At 39.0% G+C, this 21,991-nt stretch overlaps 1 protein-coding gene and 1 long non-coding RNA gene across 3 annotated transcripts; both read left to right on the forward strand.

Annotated features, from left to right (window-relative positions):
- Positions 1–12,187: 12,187 nt before the first annotated feature.
- On the forward strand, positions 12,188–13,038 carry LOC133832088 (uncharacterized). The gene is made up of 2 exons (XM_062262473.1): positions 12,188–12,759; positions 12,918–13,038. The coding sequence occupies exons 1-2, from the start codon at positions 12,443–12,445 to the stop codon at positions 13,036–13,038; spliced, it is 438 nt and encodes a 145-aa protein (XP_062118457.1). The 5' UTR covers positions 12,188–12,442.
- Positions 13,039–14,539: 1,501 nt separating this feature from the next.
- LOC133830333 (uncharacterized) lies at positions 14,540–21,167 on the forward strand. 2 transcript variants are annotated; one of them, XR_009891996.1, is made up of 15 exons: positions 14,540–14,683; positions 15,130–15,201; positions 15,584–15,682; positions 15,826–15,867; positions 16,200–16,280; positions 16,372–16,422; positions 16,564–16,645; positions 17,253–17,342; positions 17,438–17,596; positions 17,686–17,784; positions 18,403–18,514; positions 18,688–18,903; positions 19,813–19,931; positions 20,078–20,235; positions 20,865–21,167. It is a non-coding gene; the product is annotated as an uncharacterized LOC133830333 (long non-coding RNA). The 2 variants fall into 2 exon arrangements; XR_009891997.1 differs by having other exon boundaries at positions 18,409–18,514.
- Positions 21,168–21,991: the final 824 nt, after the last annotated feature.

The following is a 21,991-nucleotide window of genomic DNA, read 5'->3' on the forward strand; positions in this document are numbered from 1 at the left end:
ATGGCCTTTCCCTTCCCAAGCTGGGTGGGAATAGCAGGTCTACGCTGATCCTCTGGCTGAGGCTCCCTAATGACGAGATCGCCTGGTCTACGGGATTGAGGAGATGGTCCAGGAGAGAACTGATCAGTCACCTTAGTGCCGGCGTTGGAGTGATCAGTTGCATTATTTTCCTCAGTAGTGCTCTCCACTGTGATGTTTTGGTTACATGGTAGCAGGCCCACCATCTTAAGGTTGTCTACAGTAACCAAATTTTTCACATCCTTCTCCTCGATGCACATCTTGGCCAACTCCTCTGCTCGCTTGAACATCTCTTTTGTGGGCGAAGGTTGCTCGAATGGACTCGCATGTGTAAAAGCCAGGTTGTTGGCTTTGATGTCCGACGTGAGAAAATACTCTGTATAGTATTTCCCAGGGTTTGACTTGTGAGTGATGCCACAAAGGTATTTAACCCCCTTATGCCTATGAAAGAGGTGGAAAAAACCGGTGTTCTTATGGCTTGGGTTGGTTCTGAAGTCGAACAAGTAATGTATCTCGTGAGGAGTAGGCTCATCCCAGCCTTGCATGTAGTAGAGAATGTACAGAGCAGACAACGCCTGAATCCCAATAGGAGCGATCTGGAAGGGAGAGACGTTGAAGTAATCCGCTACTGACCTGAAGGAAGGGTGTAACGGGATAGTCGCTCCTGCATATATATGGTGCCTAGACCAGGCACAGTACAGTCCGCCAGGCCTGTTAGCTCTCTGGTGAGGGCGCGGACATATAACATTCACCCCTCTCAAGCCCAAGGCTTGGATGTGTTTGTCAAACATCCCGGGGTTGAGTTTCGTAGGCTTGGCAGTAAACCAGGAAGGCATTTCTTCTCCTTCCTTCCTTGGTTTTTGGACAGCCAGGTGCTGGACCTCGTTGGCAAAATTCTAGGTGATTTTTCTCCGAGTCTTGCTTGATTTTGGCATCTGGCGGGGTGGTCTCGAAGAAGCTGCAGTGTGGGCCTCACTGCGTTCCACCACTTTTTGTACCACTCTGCGGGCCACTTGAGGATCCTAGTCCTGCGAGAGTCTATTGGACTTCTTTACCCTCATGGTCGATTGTTCAGCTTGATGAAGGAACAGCTCTTCGTGAAGAAAGTACAAAGCTGAACGGGGGAGGATCTTCTTAATGCCGCGGAGGCGATCCTCAGGAGTGCGACTACTAGGAGACTTTGACGAGGAGTCGCTGCTTTGAGAGGTCTCGATCGACTGCGGGACGTATGTATCAGAATTCATGTGGTTGTCACCTCCCCTATAGTCAAAGAAATTCATCTACAAAAAATAAAAATGGGGAGGTGAGTAACCATACAAATATAAATCAACAAGAGCAATGTTGAGTTTTTCTACTTAGAAAAAATTTATCTAAGTAGTGAAAATTTAGCATGCATGGAGAAAAAATAAATTTTGTGCCTATAAGTGCCTAAAAAGTGCTTAAGGTTCTAGGATGAGCATGAATTAAAAGTTTTGGAAATAGGCAAAAAATTTGGTCCAAACGGCGTGCCTAGTGCCTAGGGCATGCCATGCCTGGTCCGAGGAGCCAAGAGATGTCAAGGAGCCATGGTGTCCGAGCGGATGCACGTGCCTAGTGCCGAGGAGCTAACGCGCGCGTACAAAGGGTCCGAGGAACTGTTGGTGCCGAGACACCCGAGGAGTGGTGTGATTCACGCCTGGGAGCTATTGGTCCAAGGAGATTCGTTCCTGGGAGTTGTTGGTCCGAGGAGATGCGCACCTGGGAGTCCAAGGAGCTGCGCCTTTTCCGAACAGTGTGCCTGGTCCGAGGAGCTGCACACCTTATGTCTGATGAGCCCAGCACCCATGGCGTGTGTGCGTGGATGTCTGATCGGACACTTGATGTCCAAGGTGCGTGTCTGAGGGCTCTGAGGGACCTAGTCCGAGCTATAACCAACATCCAGTCAAATGCAACGTGAGTCCGATTGGCTATTGTATGGTCCGATCGGACCATTTTTTTTTTTTTACAAAAGAAAAAGCAATGGCCACTCGGCCATACCCCATGTCTCATACCCGAACCTCACCATAAACCCTAAGCCGAAAAACAAAACCTAAAATCCCTAGCACAAACACTATTTCTCATCCAAAACACACAACCACAAGATCAAAATGGGGAAATTGAAAGGTTTTCCAATGTTCTTGAGACCATATATGCCATCAAATATCCAAAAACCCATATTCATGATTTAGGTTAAAATGACTCATTTTTCTTTAAATTCCTATGAAATTGAAGATAATATTGGGTTACCCATAACCTAAACAACATCAAAACAGCCACCAAACACATTATATCTCTAAGATTCATAGACAAACTCAAGAAAAAATGCTCTATGAAGTTTCGACCATCTCATGCATTTTCATGGAAATTTTTGAAAAAAAATACAACACAAATGAAGATGAAAGAAAAGACTTACCCAACATTGAAGAGCCCTTGATTTGCTTGAAGAGATGAGAAGCTTCCCCTTGAAGGTTCGGCCAAGAGAAGAAGATGAGAGGGTTTCGGCCAAAGAAGAAAAAGAAGATGAGAGGGTTTTTTTTTTTTATTTAGCTCTCTTGTGTGTGTGTGGAAATGTGAGAGTATAGGGGTCTATTTAAAGGAAAAAGTGGGAATTACCACTTATTTTTGGACCCTTGGGATTCTTGGGATATTTTTTCTCCCCACGATTATGAGCAGTTAATTGCAGTGATCATGGTCTGTGGAGTTGTGGTCTTGTTGCATGGCGGGAAGGTGAACAGTTGATTTTTTTTATATATATAGTGTCGTCAGTGAAGAAAAAAAGTTTATTATGTGAGACATCATATAATAAACTTGGGGGGCAAATGTTATCCCCAAAATTTGAAAATGATGACGTGGCAATAGAAGTGACAAATGGCAAGGAATGGTTAGGTGACCTGGCTTAGGAGTGACCTGGTAGACCAGTTGAAAATTTTGCCTGGCCAGGGAAGTGTCATGACCAACCAGACATGACCTTGTCCGACCAGTCACATGTTTGTCTGCCCAGGCATGACCTTGTCTGATCAGTCACATGTTTGTCTGCCCAGGCATGACCTTGGCCGATCGGTCATGAACATGTCCGACCAGCCAAGTGCATGTCTGCCCAGTCAAGTGCTGCACTTGTCAGGTGCGTGTCTGGCCAGTGAAGGTGTGGTTGACCAGCTTGAATGAGATATGGATCGACTAGATAGAGCAAAGCTACGCACGAGATCCTAGAAACAGCTTCAACAAGAATCGGTCTTGGCTTGCGCGGGAATCTCTCATTTATCCCACGAATATAGTGTACTGTTATATTTTGAATATTATTGTAAATTGAATATAATGAGAATAAAAAAATATCCCGATGATGGGGGGATATCATCTGCAAGATCCTAAGCCTATAAATACAAGGCTTATGGCATCATAAAGAGGACTTTTGGAACTTTTGATTCGAATTCTTATTTTCTAGAGAGAGAAAGTACTTGTATTTGAGAGAATTCTTGTATTCTTATAATTTGCACTGAAGAAACTCAGTTGACTCAGGTTCATCTGATCTTGAGTGCAGATCCATAATCACAACTAAGTGGATTAGGCTATTACCAACACATTGGGGTTGAACCACTATAAAAATCGTCTGTGTCGTTTATTTCTCTTGAAGGTTTTTATCGTTTTTGACGTCTACACGTCGTTGGCCAAAAACGCGATCAACAAGTTTCAAGATTCATTTTTGGAAAACAGAATGTAACAAAATATGAGTTGAATACTGAAATTATTAATAAGATAACTGAAAATACTTAAAACTATATACATATTATTACTTATCTTCTTCAATCGAGCAAAAGCGTAAGATGTCGATCCATGGATGTAATGACCCAACTATTTCTAAGACCTTGGACCATTAAAACTACTAGACATAGCTACTACTATTTGGATACAAACATAAGAAATAACATAACTTTATTAAAAACCCAAAATATTGTACCAATACAAAATAAGATAAAATTATTAAATAAAATATGCTATGGTATGGGAACCCATTGTTTATAAAACATAAAACATAAACTTTAATTCAATTGTTTAAAAACTAAGTGTGGAATTACAAAAGAACATAATTCAAAAGACTAAATAACATCATCCTTGATCAACACGCAATCCACACAGTCCATTCATCCTTAACACACAAACCAAACTGCTAAGAATCCTTCCGTCTTCCATAATCATTTTCCTGCATCACACTAAAAATAAAGGAATGACCCTAATGCCCAGCAAGGAAAATCTACTAACAACATATAACATAAATCATAAGCATAAGACTATATCATAAACGTACACTATAAAACATATGACTATAAAAAAAAAACATATATCGTATAGGACTACAATATTAAGGGCCATCGTAAATTCTTGGGGCTTGTTAGCTAAGCAAGTCATATGCCCATAAATTTGTGGGGCTTGCTAGCTAAGCAAGTCGTATGCCCAAGGACTACAAGACATATTATACATACACATATTATAACATATAAGCACATAAAATCTATCCTATTTTCCTTACCAAAAGCCAGGACATTTGGGAACAAGAACGGGATTAGAACACTCCTATAAACCAACAGTAAAAATGGTGAGAATCTAAAGGAAAAGAGATGAAAAGAACACTAAACCATCCAAGAAGAAACTTACCAAGAAGAACCTTAAGTTTCAAGAACTTAAATACCTAATCAAGAATCATAAACAAGAGTTATGTTTTGAATAAAAGAAAACTATAGAAAACTATAGAATCATGAAGAACTGAACTTAGGGATAGAAATACCTTGAATGATATTATAGATTGGTCTAAACCTCAATATCGAAATCACACTAAATCTCACTTCCCAAGTGTTTAGAAAAGCTTATAATAATAAAGCTTTTATCCCAAACTCAAGTGTATCTCTCTACAGTAACACTAGCACCTTGGAGGCTCTGATCAAATGATTGAAGAATGAAGAAAATGGCTGAGTTCTAGGTCCTATTTATAGAATTCAAGGAGTGAAACTAACCCCTTTTAATTTGAATAAATAAATGAATATAAAATGAAAAAGATTTTAATTTTCGTTCAACTGACACCTAGAACTCGGTCAAAATCGTTCAAAGGCAAGTCTAAGTGGTTAAGGGTAATTTTCAAAATTAAAAACCAAACTTTAAAAAAAAAAAAAAAACCATCTTGGAGCCAATATATCGCCCCCCATAGGTGATATATCGCCTCCCCCTATATTCCTGAGCCTCGTTCGATCGTTCGTGCAAAGACGACGTGTTTTCCGTATCTTCCGTAGGCGATATATCGGCCCATATGCTGCAATATATCGGCATACGTTGATATATCAAACACGTATTTGCACTTTTTCTGTAACGCCTGGATAGCCAAGACCGTTACACTGTGTGTTTAAAAAGTGCAAGACTTGCTAATCAAGTCGTTTAGTTTAAATCGTGTTATTGAAACTATAAAGGAACTAGGGTTAAAATGTTTTGGTCTCAAAAGTCACATTTTCATAAAGAAACATTTCCTGTTTGTACGGGATCCCAAAAATGTTAAGTTTGAAACTGTTTACAAAAGATTCAAGGACTAAATACAATGTTAGCCATATTAAGGCAAAACAGATAATTAGGCAATCTCTGTCCTGATCCACTTCTCGGTCATGGCGACCGAACAGATGGCTATGTACATTCCACCCTGCAGCCCTCCATCTCAGGATTGGTCCAACATGCCCTTGCCTTTACCTGCACCACGTAGCACCCGCGAGCCAAGGCCCAGCAAGAAAACACAACAACAGAGCATAAGCAATCAACAGACAAATCAATATCTCGTATCGCATCACATATTCTTAATCATATCAACATTCAGAATAGTCAAGTATTCAACATACTAAACATATCAATTCATAACATACAACAAATCACATACGATAACTAGTGTTAGCACCCTCAGGCCGCACCCTCCGTTATCCCACTGACTCCGGCCTGCTTAAACCGAGCTCAGTGAATATTAAGATGTCCTCGGCTACCAGTGGCCAAGCCGTGCCCTGTGCGCAAATATTGTGTACAGCACCCTTAGGCCGCTATCACATGTCCCATGGAATAATACCATCATTGACATAATACAAATATCGGGAGCACTTAGTCCCATCACAAACATATAACTGGGTGCAGTTTTCTTACCTTTCGATTCGCTAGCTTTGATCGATTGACTTTTTGAGCACGATCCCTCTCGAGCCCTAGCGCTCACCTAAACACAACCATAGGTCAAAGTCATCACTAAACCTCAAGTCCAAAACCTAGCCTCGGAAACATTCCCGAGCCCCCAGGAAGTCCTAGTTCCACCAAACAAGGTGGTGGAATCGAACCCGAACCCTTGGTCAAAAACCCTTGTAAATAACCCTAAAATCCCTTTCTGGAAACAGGGCAGTGCTACAGCGCTCTTAGGAGGGTGCTACAGCGCTACAAGCAGAAGCAAAATCCCCCAGGAAGCATGGCCTAGCGCTACAGCGCCCAAAGGCTAGTGTTGTAGCACTAGTCACAGACAGGCAACACCTCAATTTTCCTTCCTGCGATTTCCTCGAACCAAAACTTCTCCAAACCTTCACCAAACTCAAAAACAAGCTTATTAACATATTCCACTCATCCCAAGCACCCCAAATACTCAAAACCCAAGCACATGCATCCCTAATCTGAAAATCCACCATAGCCACTTCTAGACTTCAAAACTCAGCAGAAACCAGTCAAAACATCAAAGTTAAAAACTCAGAGTTTATACCTTTGGTGGAATTTCGACCTCAAGTTGCCTCTAGGCCTCCTTAGCTTGCTCTTCCTCAATCCTTGGCTCCAACTTCCCTAGAATTCCCCATCAACACAGCTTAGATATCTTAGCTAAAAACCAAAACCAGAACTGAAGGAACTACAAAATCTTACCTCAAGCAAATGGCCTATCCTTGCTAAACGCTTGCAAAATCTTCAAGCTTAGCTCAGAAACCTTATGGATTAGTTGACCTAGCTCTCCTCTGAAATTTTCTCCAAGAAGAATGAAGAGAAATGATGAGAGAACCACAAACCGACCCTAGGAAAAGCTGTTCTGTTTTTCCTTCCTTTCTTTTTCTTTCTTTTCCTTCTTTCTTCAGACTTCTATATTATTCTACAATTCCCACTAAGTATAAAGCCTTAACTTACTTATCTCTGAGAATCCAATTGACCAAAATGCCCTCCCTATTAATTCTAAACCCTTTAATCCACTTAGGGCATTTTAGTCATTTTACCCAATTCCCGGTAATTTCTCAAGTGTCTCTAATATTTCCCGCTTACCTCCCGATACCTAATTAATCACCAATTATATTCTTCGATGTCAAAATAGACTCCAAGATGCTCACTAAATTCCCATTTATACCACCAGGCTCACCCCGAGCCAGGTATAAATTCTCGCCATGACTTTTCCGCTAAACCGCTCACTAGGATCGTCTCGAGTCACAGATCACAAATATATCCACATAATAATGTTGGCTCAACAATTATCACATATATGTACATAGTTATGCCCATAATGGCCAAAATTATGATTATGCCCTTCTAACCTAATCAGGGCCTACATGCGTACTAATACACATAGTCATGCATCTCAAATATTCAAATAGTCATATAACATGCTTTAAATCATAATCATGCATTTTACTCATTAAAGTCACACATAATTCCCATTATGCCCTCCAGGCACACTAATCAAGGCCCTTAAGCCTTATTAGCGAATTTGGGTCGTTAAAACTATCCCCTCCTAATGAGAATTTCGTCCTCGAAATTTACTAGAACAACTCGGGATACTATTCCCACATTGTTGTCTCAAGCTCCCAGGTCGCCTCCTCGACCTTACTATTCCTCCACAGCACTTTAACAAGAGGAATCATCTTATTCCACAATACTTTATCTTTCCGATCCAAGATCTGAATCGGTTGCTCGTCATAAGCCAAATCTGTCTGTAACTCCAAGTCTTCATACCTTAACACATGAGTCACATCTGAGACGTACTTCCACAGCATAGAAACATGGAATACGTCATGAACTCCTAACAATGATGGCGGCAAGGCTAACCTGTAAGCCACCTGACCAATCCTTTCCAGGATCTCAAATGGTCCAATGAATCTAGGGCTTAGCTTGCCCTTCTTTCCAAACCTCCTCACCCCTCGCAATGGTGAAACTCGGAGAAAGACGTGGTCCCCAACCTGGAACTCCACGTTCCTACGCTTAGGATCAGCGTAGCTTTTCTGTTTGCTATGAGAAGCGAGCATTCTAGCCCAGATCTTCTCTATAGCTTCACTTGTCCTCTGAACCATATCTAGCCCCAAATATCTCCTCTCACCCATCTCATCCCAATGAATGGGTGATCTACACTTCCTCCCATACAACATCTCATAGGGAGCCACTCCAATCGTTGATTGATAACTATTGTAATACGAAAACTCAATCAACGGAAGATACTTACTCCATGAACCCTCAAAATCAATCACACACGCTCTTAGCATATCCTCCAATACTTGAATCGTCCTCTCAGGCTATCCGTCAGTCTGAGGATGAAAGGCCGTACTGAACTTCAACTGAGTCCCCAAAGCCTTCAGCAAAACACCCCAAAATTTGGAAGTGAAAATAGGATCCCGGTCTGACACTATAGACTTAGGAACCCCATGGAGACGTACGATCTCCCTCACATACAACTCAGCATACTGATCCATAGTACATGTCGATCTCACTGGTAGAAAATGGGCTGACTTGGTGTATCTATCCACGATCACCCACACCGAGTCATGAAGCCCCACTGTCCTAGGTAAACCTCCCACAAAATCCATAGTAATTTCCTCCCATTTCCACTCAGGAATACCCAAAGGCTGAAGCAACCCTGCTGGTCACTGATGCTCAGCTTTCACCTGCTGACAGGTTAAGCATCTGGCAACGTACTCTACCACATCCTTCTTCATCCCGGGCCACCAATATAAAGTTCGTAGATCCTGATACATCTTTGTGGTAGCCGGATGAAGTGAGTACGACGTCATATGAGACTCGTCTAGTATCTCTTTTCTAATTCCCTGATCAGCTGGAACACAAATCCGTCCCTGATATCAAAGCAAACCAACCTCAGATATAGAATAGTCCTTAGCTACTCCCGCTAAGACATCCTCTCTAACCCTCTGTAACTGAGCATCTACCAATTGCCCTTCTCTAATCCGCTCTAGCAGGGTCGACTGCAGAGTAATATTGGCCAACCGGCCTACCACCAACTCTATCCCCGCTCTGACCATCTCATCCGCTAACTCCCTTGACATCTAAACAGAACTATACAACTGACCTAGACCTCTGCGGCTCAATACATCCGCCACCACATTGGCTTTTCATAGATGGTAAAGAATATCATATTTCCTTTACCAACTCCAGCCAACGCCTCTATCTCATGTTCAAGTCCTTTTGTGTAAAGAAATACTTCAGACTCTTATGGTCAGTGTATACCTCACACTTCTCCCCATACAGGTAATGTCGCCAAATCTTCAGTGCAAAAACCACTGCTGCCAGCTCCAAATCATGGGTAGGATACCGCTGCTCATACTCCTTCAGCTGTCGTGATGCATAAGCTATAACCTTCTCATTCTGCATCAACACATAACCTAAGCCCAACCTCGATGTATCGCAGTAAACAACGAACTTCCCTTCCCCCGAAGGAAGACTCAACACTGGCGCTGTAATAAGTCATCGCTTCAGCTCTTGAAAACTGTCTTCACACTTGTCTGTCCAGATAAACTTCAGATTCTTCTGTGTCAATTCTGTCATCGCTAGTGCTATCTTTGAGAAACCCTCTACAAACCGTCTGTAGTAACCTGCCAAACCAAGAAAACTCCGCACCTCTGAGGCGTTCCTTGGCCTCGACCAATCCCTAACTGCCTCCACCTTAGATGGATCCACCTTAATCCCATATGCACCTACGATATGTCCAAGGAATGTCACTTCGGGTAACCAAAATTCACACTTCTTAAACTTGGTGTACAACTGATGCTCCCTCAACCTCTGAAGAACCTGTCGAAGATGGAGCTCGTGCTCTGCCTCTAAACTAGAGTACGCCAAGATGTCGTCGATGAAGACAATAACGAACTGATCCAGGAAATCCTTGAACACCCTGTTCATTAGTTCCATAAAGGCTGCTGGGATATTGGTCAAACCAAAAGACATGACCAAGAACTCATAGTGTCCATACCGCATTCGGAAGACCGTCTTAGGTATGTCCTCGTCCTTGATCCTCAACTGGTGATCCTCAGCTGGTGATAACCAGATCGAAGATCAATCTTTGAGAACACCGTCTTACCCTGCAGCTGATCAAACAAGTCATCAATCCTTGGTAGGGGATACTTATTCTTGATAGTCAACTTGTTCAATTCTCGGTAGTCGATGCATATTCTCAGAGTCCCGTCCTTCTTCTTTACAAACAAAACCGGAGCGCCCAATGGTGAGTAGCTAGGTTTGATGAACCCCAAATCAAGAAGCTCCTGCAGCTGTATCTTTAATTCTTTCAGTTCTGCCGGTGCCATCTGGTATGGTGCCCTCGACACTGGCTCTGTCCCTAGCGCCAACTCAATGACAAACTGAATCTCTCTACGCGGTGACAACCTAGGAAAATCCTCAGGAAACACATCCAAGAACTCGCAAACCAATCTGGTCTCCTCCGGTCCTACTGGTGAAACTCTAGTGGTATCCACCACACTAGCCAGAAAGCCTATACATCCACCTTGTAACAAGTCTCTGGCTCTCAATGTAGATATCCTGGGTACGCGGGGTCCATGCACCGCTCCCACAAAGACAAAGGGATCCTCGCCCTCTGGCTCAAAAGTTACCATCTTCTTCCTACAGTCAATGGTAGCTCCATATCTGACCAGCCAATCCATACCTAGAATCATATCAAAGTCCTCCATACTCAATTCAATCAAGTCTACTGACAACTCCCTACCATCAACTATCACTGGAAGTGCTCTAATCCACCTCCTAGATACTACCAGTTCTCCTGTAGGCAAAATAGTCCCAAACCCTGAAGTACTATACTCACTAGGTCTACACAATCTATCAATCACCTTATCAGATACAAACGAATGCATAGCACCAGAATCAATCAAAACAGTAAAAGGAGTACCAACGCTAGAAAGCTGACCTGTCACTACCGAGGGACTAGCCTCGGCCTCTGCCTGCGTTAGGGTGAACACTCGAGCTGGAGTCAAGCTGTCCACCTTCCCTGTCTCTCCCTTCTTCACTGTCGGGCAATCCTTCCTGAGGTGTCCCACCACCCCGCACACATAGCAGGCCTTAGCCCGACACTCGCCCGGATGGTGTCTCCTGCACCTCGTGCACTCCGGATAGGTCCTCCACGAATCACCGCCTCCCTAACGGCCACCCTGAGTACCCCGACCTCTCCTATCAGGGCCAGGAGTGATCAAAGCCTCAGGGGTCTTCCTCTTCAGATCACTAGTGCCACCACCCCTACCTGAACCAAAATATGGAGGCATCGCCCTGCGGCCCTCTCTCCTCACAGCACTCTCTCTCCATATCTTATTCTCCGCTTCCTCAGCGGTAAGAGCCTTCTCCACAGCCTGGGCATAAGTTATCCCTCCAGGAACTGTGGTAATTCTCACATCTCGGGCTATCATAGCACTCAGCCCTTTGATAAATCTGTCCTGCCTAGCTGCATCACTAGGCACAAGATCTGGTGCAAACTTTGCAAGTCTGTCAAACTTCAAGGCATATTCTATAACTGTCATACTACCCTGAACCAGCCCCACGAACTCATTTATCTTTGCTGCCCTAATGGCAACATTATAATACTTCTGATTAAACAAATCCTTAAACCCTTCTCAAGTCAATGCAATAACATCTCTGGTCTGTGACGCCACCTCCCACCAGATTCGGGCATCCTCCCTCAGCATATAAGTGGCACAGGCCACTCTGTCATGTCCTTCCACCCTCATGAAATCAAGAATGGTAGTAATCACTACACCAAATACCCATTTGTATAACATAAAAATATAATACTTATGAAAAAGTGTTATGCTATACTTTTATATATATATGTGGTAAAAGGAAAAAATGGCGGTAATTTATTTGGGAGCCCGCCTATAATAAAAGTTGTGTTTTTTTTTTCAGCAAATTCATTTTTTCCTAGCCTGAATATAACTCCCCCATTTCCTTCTTCGACTACAGTGTCCCCAAAGTCAATCCCAATGGTTCGGCTTCAAATCTCCTCCATCCCTCAAATCTCCTCTCTCTCATCTTTCTCTGTCTCTCATTCTCTCCGTTTCCAGTCAGTCCTCCTCTGACCCATCTACGCCTCTCCTTACTTCAAAATCTTCCATTGACGCAATACCCACCATTAGAATCGACCAGTCCCTTCTGAACAATGACCCTTTTATGCTCTGCGCCGTTTGCAAGGACCAGTTCGAGCTTGGCATTGAGGCCAAGCAACTTCCCTGTAAGCATCTCTATCATCCCTAGGAGGCACGATCTTCTGTTTTTTGCTGAGAATGGTGGTAGCGGCGGCGTTCAGGGCTCATTCTCTCCCAACCAGATTGCGGAGGTGGGGACAGAGACAGAGATGGGAGCAGTCTCCAGTTGTCTAGTTGCGGGTAGAGCTCGTATAAATGGTGAAGATGGAGGGTTGAGTTTAAGTCCCGGGGTCATTGAGGAGGGCGATGTTGCCATTTCTGAAAATTTGAGGTCTGTACTATTTCTTTAGCTACTTGAAATTGGGTTTTGGAATCTTGATTGGTGTCTCAGTTAGGATTATTGAAGAAAAGGGTAAATTAGATCTTGGAAAAGTCTTCAAGAAGGACTTTTAATAGACTCAATAAATGGAAGTTTACTTCATTTTTTAGGAATTCAGTGGTTACCAGAGGGGTTTCTACGTTACTAGAGATATGGGGTGGTACATTTTCTCCTACTCAAATCTGGGCTCAGCTTCTATTTCTGGGTCTCCCTGTAAGTATTTCTATATAGATATATATATATATATTTATATATATATATAAATACAAATTTTTACAGATCTCCAATGAATACAATAAATGCAGAATCATTGTACTTATCTTGGACACGCTTTGGGCACAGATCTCCAATTTGTACAAGATTGCATTTTGTTTGAGTGTGAATCATTTGTGATTATGTACTTTTGTTTAATTGGGTAATTATTTGTTTTATCTTAGTCACCCTGAAATATGAACATGAATTATTTTATAATTTACTAGCTAGAATCAGATCGAACTGCAAATAAAGTTAACTGATGAACTATCAAGAACCATATCTTGTCAATTTGGTTTAGGCTCTCTATGCATCATAGTATAGGTATTTATATTAGTTTTTGAAGAGAAAACTATATATGTTATTCTAAGTAATGACCTACATATATAGCATAAAGCAATATAAGATTCTGTATAGTTATAGAGTTGTCCTTTGACTACTTATTTTTTTTCAAGAGAAATATAGTTATTTTCCTCTTCTTGCTATATAGTTGTAAAACTTATATTATCTCATTTATCATATATATATATAGCAAAAAAATATAGTTGAAAATGATCAACGAGAAAGATACACATAATGATAGTGTTATATTATGCTTCAGTAAATGAGAATTATATACCTTGTTTGTGCCTATTTTGGTTTATTATTTTGTCCTTGTCTTTGTTCTGCCCTTTGCTTTTCTGTTGTCTCTTTTAGAGATACTGACTGGAACAGTAAAATTGAGAATGCAAGGACCATGTAGTATTAACTGTCATTAATCAAGAAGATAGACAGACATATATATAAAGATGCAAACAGCCGAAAGAAAGTGCTTTATTTGCAAATATAAGTTGGCCACTTCTCTGCTGCGGCTACCAGTTTTTGGGGTGCAGTATAATTAGTATATGCATCTTCAGTTTCTTTTTCCTTCTAAGTTTACTTCTCAGGAAAATGAGATGGATATTCAAAGTATAGCCATGAAGAACCTTTTGCACTTGTTCTCTGATCAAAAAGCTTGGCCCAACCAGACCCCAGCATAATATATAGTTTATACTCTATCTCTCTTTCTCTCTTTCTCTTTCTGTGTGTGTGTGTGTGTTAGTGTGTTTATTTGTCTAAGCTCACTTAGTTTGTTCCTTGTGACTTCTTTTCTTGCCCTGGGCTTGGCTTTGTCTGCAATAGAAAAAGGTGTGTCAAAGAAATGATGCAGCACTAAATGAGAACAATAATTCACTGTTTATATTTCTCCTATTTTGTTTGCTTCAAAAAGAGTGGAAAATTTTCAAGAAGAGTTCAATCTCTCCTAGGCTAGGATATATTTTAAGAATATTATTTTTCACCACTTATATATAGTTTCGAATTATTTCTCTATAAGCTCTGCTAGCTTCCAATTCAATACATACACTCTCTTCCTTGTCTTGTTCATTTCTCAAATCAATAAAATGGAAAAAGTTCTCATCTTGAGCTTTAAATTCTACCTTTCTCAATTAGTAATATTGCTTCCTTTTATTTTAGTGCTCCAGAATTTGATGTGTCAGAGATAGAGAATCTTTTCTCTGCAACAGTCCCTAAACCTGCTGATTCAGGGGGTAAAGCTGGAGGGCGTCGTAAGTCTACTGGATCCAAAACTGACAAAGTTCACCTGGTAATTGTATAGAAATGGAATATTTTTTCTAGCATTATTATTAAGAAGACTCTTGCTTGAGCATTCTTGAGAGGTCCAAGGCTCCTAGAAATGCCTGTGTTATCATTCTTTTTCATTTCTTCATTTAATTCAGCCATACAATATTTATTTTTGCCTATTCTTCTTAGTTTTCTCTACTGTTATGTGTTCTTTCTATTTGGGTTCCTATCATGGTCCTTTCTGCTCTGTTCTTTTCTTTCTTCTTCTTCTTCTTCTTCTTCTTCTTCTTCTTCTTCTTCTTCTTTGCTTTGCTGATCTTGTTACAATTGTTAGATACATTTCGTGAATGATTCAGTGTCCTTGTAAAAAAGGATGTCCTTTCTCATTGATATTTCTTTTTATTCTTTTGCATTCTGATATTTATGATGTTACTTATGTCCCATTTTTTTCCATGTTACATCCTCTAGATTGACCTGAGGAGGGCAAACAACACTGAAATTATGCTCACAAAAGTTAAGATGCCGCTTCCTGGTATGATGGTAAACTTCTACTTGAAGATCTTATTTTTACTTGAATAATCTGGAGATATGGATAGTTTTATCTCTTCAATGTGGATACAGATTCTTTGATATAGAATTCTTAAATGAAATCCTGTGATAATGGGTTAGTTAACTTAATTTGATTTGTTTGTTTTTCTTTCATTACGTATGGGCAATCGGTACTTTCAGCCTGGGACTGAAAACAACACATATTTAGGATTTTGCGAGATCAAAACATGAAATATAAGGATAATTTTTATCCTTTTTCGTTTCACATATTTTTTAAGTCTTTTTCCTCTATAGGTTTTGATAATATGGAACAATAACATGTTTGGTTACTCTTTTTGTGTTTACTTAACACTAGTGGCATGCATCTTCTCAGGCTGCAGTGCTAGCGATGGATGAATCAGTATTAGATGTTGATCAAGTGGAAAATCTAATAAAATTTTGTCCTACAAAATAAGAGATGGAACTTCTCAAGGTAAGACTTTAATGCAAGTTACATTGTGCTCCTTACCAGTTTGTTAGCAAGTCAGTAATTCAGCTTTCAAAATACAGCATTATGACTTGTTCTGTTACTTTTTCTGTTGCTGGCTATGACCGTTTCTGTTATATGATTATCAGGGTTACACAGGTGACAAGGAGAGCCTGGGAAAGTGTGAACAGGTAAGAAGCATTATTCATCTTTTCTTGTCCATGAATGACTTTCTATGATTAAAGTACACAACAGTAAAATGTTTTGAACTTATTGATTTATTTTATTAGTTTCTTACAAACTCCTTTATTTCTTTTATTTTCCCTCTGTTTATTTACTTAAAAGAAAAACAATTTATGTAATAGAAACTTGGAATTACTACTGTTGTACATCATTATTGTCCAGTTGAAATTTAGCTATTTACTTGTCAATTTGAGAGCATATAGATACCTTTTGAATTCTATCATGGCCAGAATAGTCCCAAAAGGTCATTTTTTATTTTGTTATGTTTTTAATATTTTAGTATTTTATGGAGTTGATGAAAGTTCCTAGAGTGGAATCAAAATTGCGAGTGTTCTCTTTCAAGATTCAGTTCAACTGTCAGGTTTGGTGATATTTTTTATGCTTTTCATTGGTGGTTAAAATATTATTATTATTACAATCTATATTGTATAATTCTTCTCGTCGTCTTACAGATTTCAGAATTTAAAAAGAGTTTGAACACTGTGAACTCTGCATGTGAAGAGGTAAGCAGCTCCTGATGATGAATTTTTTCTTGCAGAATTTGATATTTGTACTGTGTTGACAGATCCCTGTGCTACTTAAATTCTTCCATGCAGTTTTGAGAATCTGTTTTGACTTGGGTAGTTTTATGCTCTATTTAATAGGTCTGGAATTCCCTCAAATTAAAAGATATTATGAAGAAAATTCTTTTTCTGGGTAATACTTTGAACCAAGGGACTGCAAGAGGTGAGGATCTTCAATTGTTATTTTGACAGATTTTATTATTTGTGGATGCTGGAAAATTCTGTTTTATCATCTGATAGTTGCAAGTTCTTTTAAAATAAGACTTAGTTCCTTTTATGGCCATAAATTCAGAAGTTTATCGAAGTATTAGATAATGAGAAAATCCAAATACATTCAACAAATGAACATGATTAAGCTACAACCTTCTAATTAAAAGTATCGTGTGACTGCCACAAGGCTAAGGTTATGTGACATCTCAATTTAGAATATAGAAAAAAGGCCATTACAGTGTCTGAGTTCACACTGGTAAATCACTTCTTATGTGTTTTTCTATATGTATTTTTCTCTCTAATGATCAGGAAACTATAAATTATCTAATATGAGGGTCTAATATGGTGGCTTGTATTGCATCAGTATTGGCATTTTTTTCTTCTTACTAGCACAAGTATGATACTTCTCCCTTTTATATTTTGAAATCTTTGTTAACATAAATCATCAAATTTATTGCAAGGAAAACATATGCAAAATTTGAGACTAACATGGTAGAAATTTCACCTTTATGATATATATACATGTGACCGAGTTGTTGCTCAACTTTTCTCTTCTGTAGTATGAATGTAGAATAAAAAAGGTTCGCCATGAAGATAGCACATTAAGAATGATCAGAAATCGGCAAAAAACACTAGAACGCTGTGAAAAGGTAACACTTTCTTGAGGATGAAATTTTATGTATCTATTTATTTTGTGGTGTGGTTTTAATCCAATTAAACTTACTGATATGTTTGTTTTGATTAGTTGAGGAAATATGTGATGTACACATGGGGCTTTAGCATATTAGATGACGACCACGACAACAAGAAAAATGGATCATGTTGCAGTGGTGATATGCTAAAATCTATCAGCGAAAAAGGATCATCACAAAAACATAGGCAACAGAGCATAACAGATTCTAAGGTAGCCATGTGTGTGTCTATTCCCGAAGTTAATTAATTTTAATCTTATCTTCTTCCATGTCATTTTATTTTGAATTTTTTTCTGTGTAGATTCCTGCTCCAAATCATTCCCACACTTGTAGAACCAAGTCTCTGATACCACGAACTGCTTTGAGTCTTGAAGAGAAGTCAGATTCTCGGGGTGAACATGTGAGTTGCTTTTCATGTTTGTATTTCAGTTAACGCAAGGTCTATTATTCACTACATATCTTCAAGTAAGAGTGTTCTACATACTTCGATATCATCTCTCAATATTGCCAATCTATTTACCTCTAGTTGACTATTCTAATCAAGTTACTTGACAACCATTATTTGATAGTCGCTACTACGTATGTTAGAAAGTTTGATGAGAAAGCACTACTGGAATTTGAGATGGTACATTCACTGTTGATGTCTGTCCTTAGTCTCTGGTCCCATCTTAAGCTGCCACTGGAAGGTCCAATGTTCTCCACAAGCTTTATAAATAGACAATGTGAAGTTAAACCAGATTCCATAAGTTTTCGCTGTAAAAGCCAGTCCAAAATATTAACTTACTGTGGTGTTGCTCAAAATATGGTCCATGTCACTCTTAGTTTGCAAACCTATTAGAGATATTTTGCATATCAACCTCTTTTTTAATGATATTTTGATATAAATAACTAGCTCATTGCCTCCTTGTTTGGGTGTTATTTTCTTTATATTTTCTGGTTTAAAAATGTATATGTAATCACATCTTTGTGTATCAAGTACTCGTGAATTTTATAATTTTGAAATGCTCATCTTTTCTAGTCACAGAAACATGAGGAAGAACAACAATCCGGTGGATCATGCAAGGAAAGTTCATCCCAGCTTGTTTCATTCTATTTATCTCATGCCAACATTCCTCTTCCACCTACCTTAGGTAACAACTTACTCTGAATTTTTTATCGCTAGTCCATTTCTTTGCCATCCTATTTGAGGCAAGGACGGGTGCTGTGAAATGTTATTTCGAAAGCCATAAGCCTGAGAGCAAATGTTTTTTCATTCTTTATGGAAATTCTTCTAACCATTTTTGGATTTACATTGCCTTGGTAGTTATTCCATTTTGTTGCTGTTTGCTACAAAGTTGAAGGATTCTTCAGAAATGGATATGTCTGATGTTCAAAAGAATCTCAAATGTTTGTACGAGTACAATGTCATGCTGAGGGAGAAATTTTTATCTGTGCAATCTATGCTTCATGAGTTAGCAACAAAGTCCTTGCCTCCTGCAAATGATGACATTCCTAACACCTCAAAGTTTTTCAAGCAAGTGTGAGTATGCATCAGTATGTTTTTCCAGAAGTCCTTTTTTTGTCCAGTTTCCTTGATTTCTTGAGTCATTGGTGTTTCTAGGATGCTAGTCCATATTGTATATTAATTGGAGAGAAGCTTCAAAATCAAATTCTTGATTTATGTTTCCCTGATGCAGCTGCAATTATATTTTAACTCCAATGGTTCTAGCAGTGTTTCCCGAAGATTTAGTGTTACACTGTTGCTTTTGTTACTCCTTATTTAGGATTTATTTATTTTTTAAATGTTAAGGAACCTAAACCAATATGTGTCTGTTGTTACATTTTCAATATCACACATATATTTTCTATAAATTTTCACGTCTTAAAAAAATAGATGTTAAAGGAGATAGCTTCTGACTAGACAATCTCTAGAAAAAGGTTGAGATATGACTTTACTTGTCCATTCAGGCCATTTTTTCCAAGTACTTCTTATTTTTGTTTTCCATGGTTGGACTATGTGCTCTTTCTTCTACATTGCTCATATTTTGATGCTTCTCTGAATTTTCATAATGTGTACCAGGAAGGCAATGTTGCCAACCAGAGGGAACATCTAATTCTTCTCCTTGCCAATATTCACATTTAGAAAGCTAATAAGCAGTCGGTCTTGAAGGTATTCTGATTGTTAATTAAGGTTGTAAAGCTTTGGCTTTAACTAATCCTCTTATATAAATTTGACTTTATGATATTTGGAGTCTAATGTCAAAACTGGATATTTATGCAGCATTGTTCCTTTGTAAATTTCTATTTAATTAGCATTTGAAACATTAGTGGTGAAATTTGGGTTTTCAATAAGGTCTTCTATTTCTTTGAAACTCTTTTATGACTCTTTAATTTAAGGTCAATCACTAAAGTCTTGCTTGGTTTCTCACCAATGTTATTGGTACTGCAGAGTTATACATAGTATATCCCTTTGCCAATCAGTGACCTTGATTCTTGGTTGAAGACACCCTCCATATATGTTTTTGATTGCTCTGCGGCTAGGGGAATATTGTGAATGCTTTTATTGAGGTAAAGCTTTAACTCAAAACATATAATGAATTGATATATGTATTGATAATTAAGGTGCTACGTGACATGAATTCATTATCTGTAATTCAGATATTTATATATAAATATATTTGTAAATATAGTGACTTGATTTGATGGCTTGGCAGCTTCATGATTGGGTTGCTTCTAGCTCCTCTGGATCCACAAGGGATTGCATTCTACTTGGAGCTTGTGAAGCACATGAGATTCTTCCACAAAGTGCTGAATTTCCTGTAGATGTGTTTACGTCTTGTCTCACAACACCTATTAAGATGGCTTTGAGATGGTGAGCTTCTTTTCTTGTTCGTCTGTTAGGATCGCCTATCGCGTTTATGCATCTTTATTTGAGATCATGTAGTTTTCTGGTTTTGCCTTGTGGTGTTTATTCCATATTGGTTGCTTCCTAGTTATTTTTAGTTTTCTGGTTTTGCCTTGTGGTATTTATTCCATATGCCTTGTGACGTGATTGGTTTGAATAGATGCTTTGAAATATACACAAGTTAGCTAATCTCTGCCTCTATTTTTGGTAGTAAATGCTTTTTCTTATGAGACTAAATTTTTTTTGTTGTATTTTAAGTTGTGGATAACAATTGGTTTTTATTTTTTAAGATAACAATTGGTTTTTGTGCTGTGGATCATTAGATCTGTTTTATTAACATAAGGATGTAATATTTGCTTCTACATTTTCTATCATTCTAGTCATAGAAATTTAGTATAGTTTAGTTACAAGTAATTTAGTTGCTGCTGTTGACAATTTGTGGTATCTAAAAGATGGAATACATAATGTAGTCTTGAAAAAACTTTCAGAAAATGGTAAGAGCTATGTGGGTTTTATAGTTTTATTTTTGTATGATACTTCAAACACTGATCTGTAGACTTATCTCAGTTTTTGGTGGATCCTACTCCATTTTCTAGGATCTTGCAGGCAAAGGACACCAAGTGAATTAGATAGAGAGGTTAAGAACTTGAGGGTGGCATTTACTGACCTATTTTTGAAGCATAACACTTTCAAAGAAACTGCAAAGCCATCGAGATATTGATGCAAAGAATGGAAGAATGTATTTCACTAATTTTTGTATACATTTCTTGTTTTGTATTTAGTGATAAAGGAATCTGAATTGGGCATAAATTATGTTGTAATATGATTTCTTAAGCCTAGACTAGTAGACTAAATATTGTAATTACATTTGAGTAATTAATAAAAATCTATTTATGTTACCTTATTTGGCTTCAACTTTCATATTTGTTTTCCTAGTTTTGTGTAATTAAAAAAAGATTATGTTTCTCTAAGCTAATATAACACATGTGTTATACTAAAGTGTAGTATAACACAAAAAAAGTGTTATATAATCGACTATAAATAACATAATTCAACACTTATCTATATATTAAAATAACACAGAAATTGTGTTATCGTTGACAATACTATAACACATCTGTATAACACTGATAAAGTGTTATGTAAAGTACCCTAACCTACGATAACATAGTCGGTCTTAACACATCAGAAAGTGTTATTGTATGTTTTGATAACACATTTTCGGTGTTATTAAAAGCATTTTTTCTTGTAGTGAATCATAGTCATCCACTGTTCAGCCTTCAGTGGATCTGGTCCTCCCTCAAAGATCGAGGGCTGCTACTTCTTGAACCGCTCATACAACGATTCCCACTTGTTCCCAACCTCAACTGGCTGCACTACCGGTACCACTGCAGGTGGCATAATTGGGGCAACACTCCCAGATGGAGCCTGCTGCCGCATAATTCGAATCTGTTCATCTTGGCTCTGAAGCCGAGCCTGTATGTCTGTCATTAACTGCTGCCAGTTCTCAAGGACTAGTGCAGGGGTCTAGCCCTGATCATCATCTCTAGCCCCAGACCTGCCGGCTAGTCGCGTAGATTTCCTTGGACGCATACCTATCCAAGTCAATCTGCAATCAACGACTCGGCAATTAGGCTATGATGACAGGGTAATAATCCTTTTATGATCCATCACTGGAACTCCAATCATTCACAAGCAATCAAAATATAGCAATTTATCCAGA

This window comes from Humulus lupulus, chromosome 4, assembly GCF_963169125.1.
Source record: "Humulus lupulus chromosome 4, drHumLupu1.1, whole genome shotgun sequence".
Classification (NCBI taxonomy): Eukaryota; Viridiplantae; Streptophyta; class Magnoliopsida; order Rosales; family Cannabaceae; genus Humulus; species Humulus lupulus.

Coding starts and splice junctions, on each gene's coding strand:
- LOC133832088 (XM_062262473.1), top strand. CDS start 12,443: ATGACCCTTTTATGCTCTGCGCCGTTTGCAAGGACCAGTTCGAGCTTG. Junction 12,760..12,917: donor GCCATTTCTGAAAATTTGAG/GTCTGTACTATT, acceptor TTCATTTTTTAG/GAATTCAGTGGTTACCAGAG.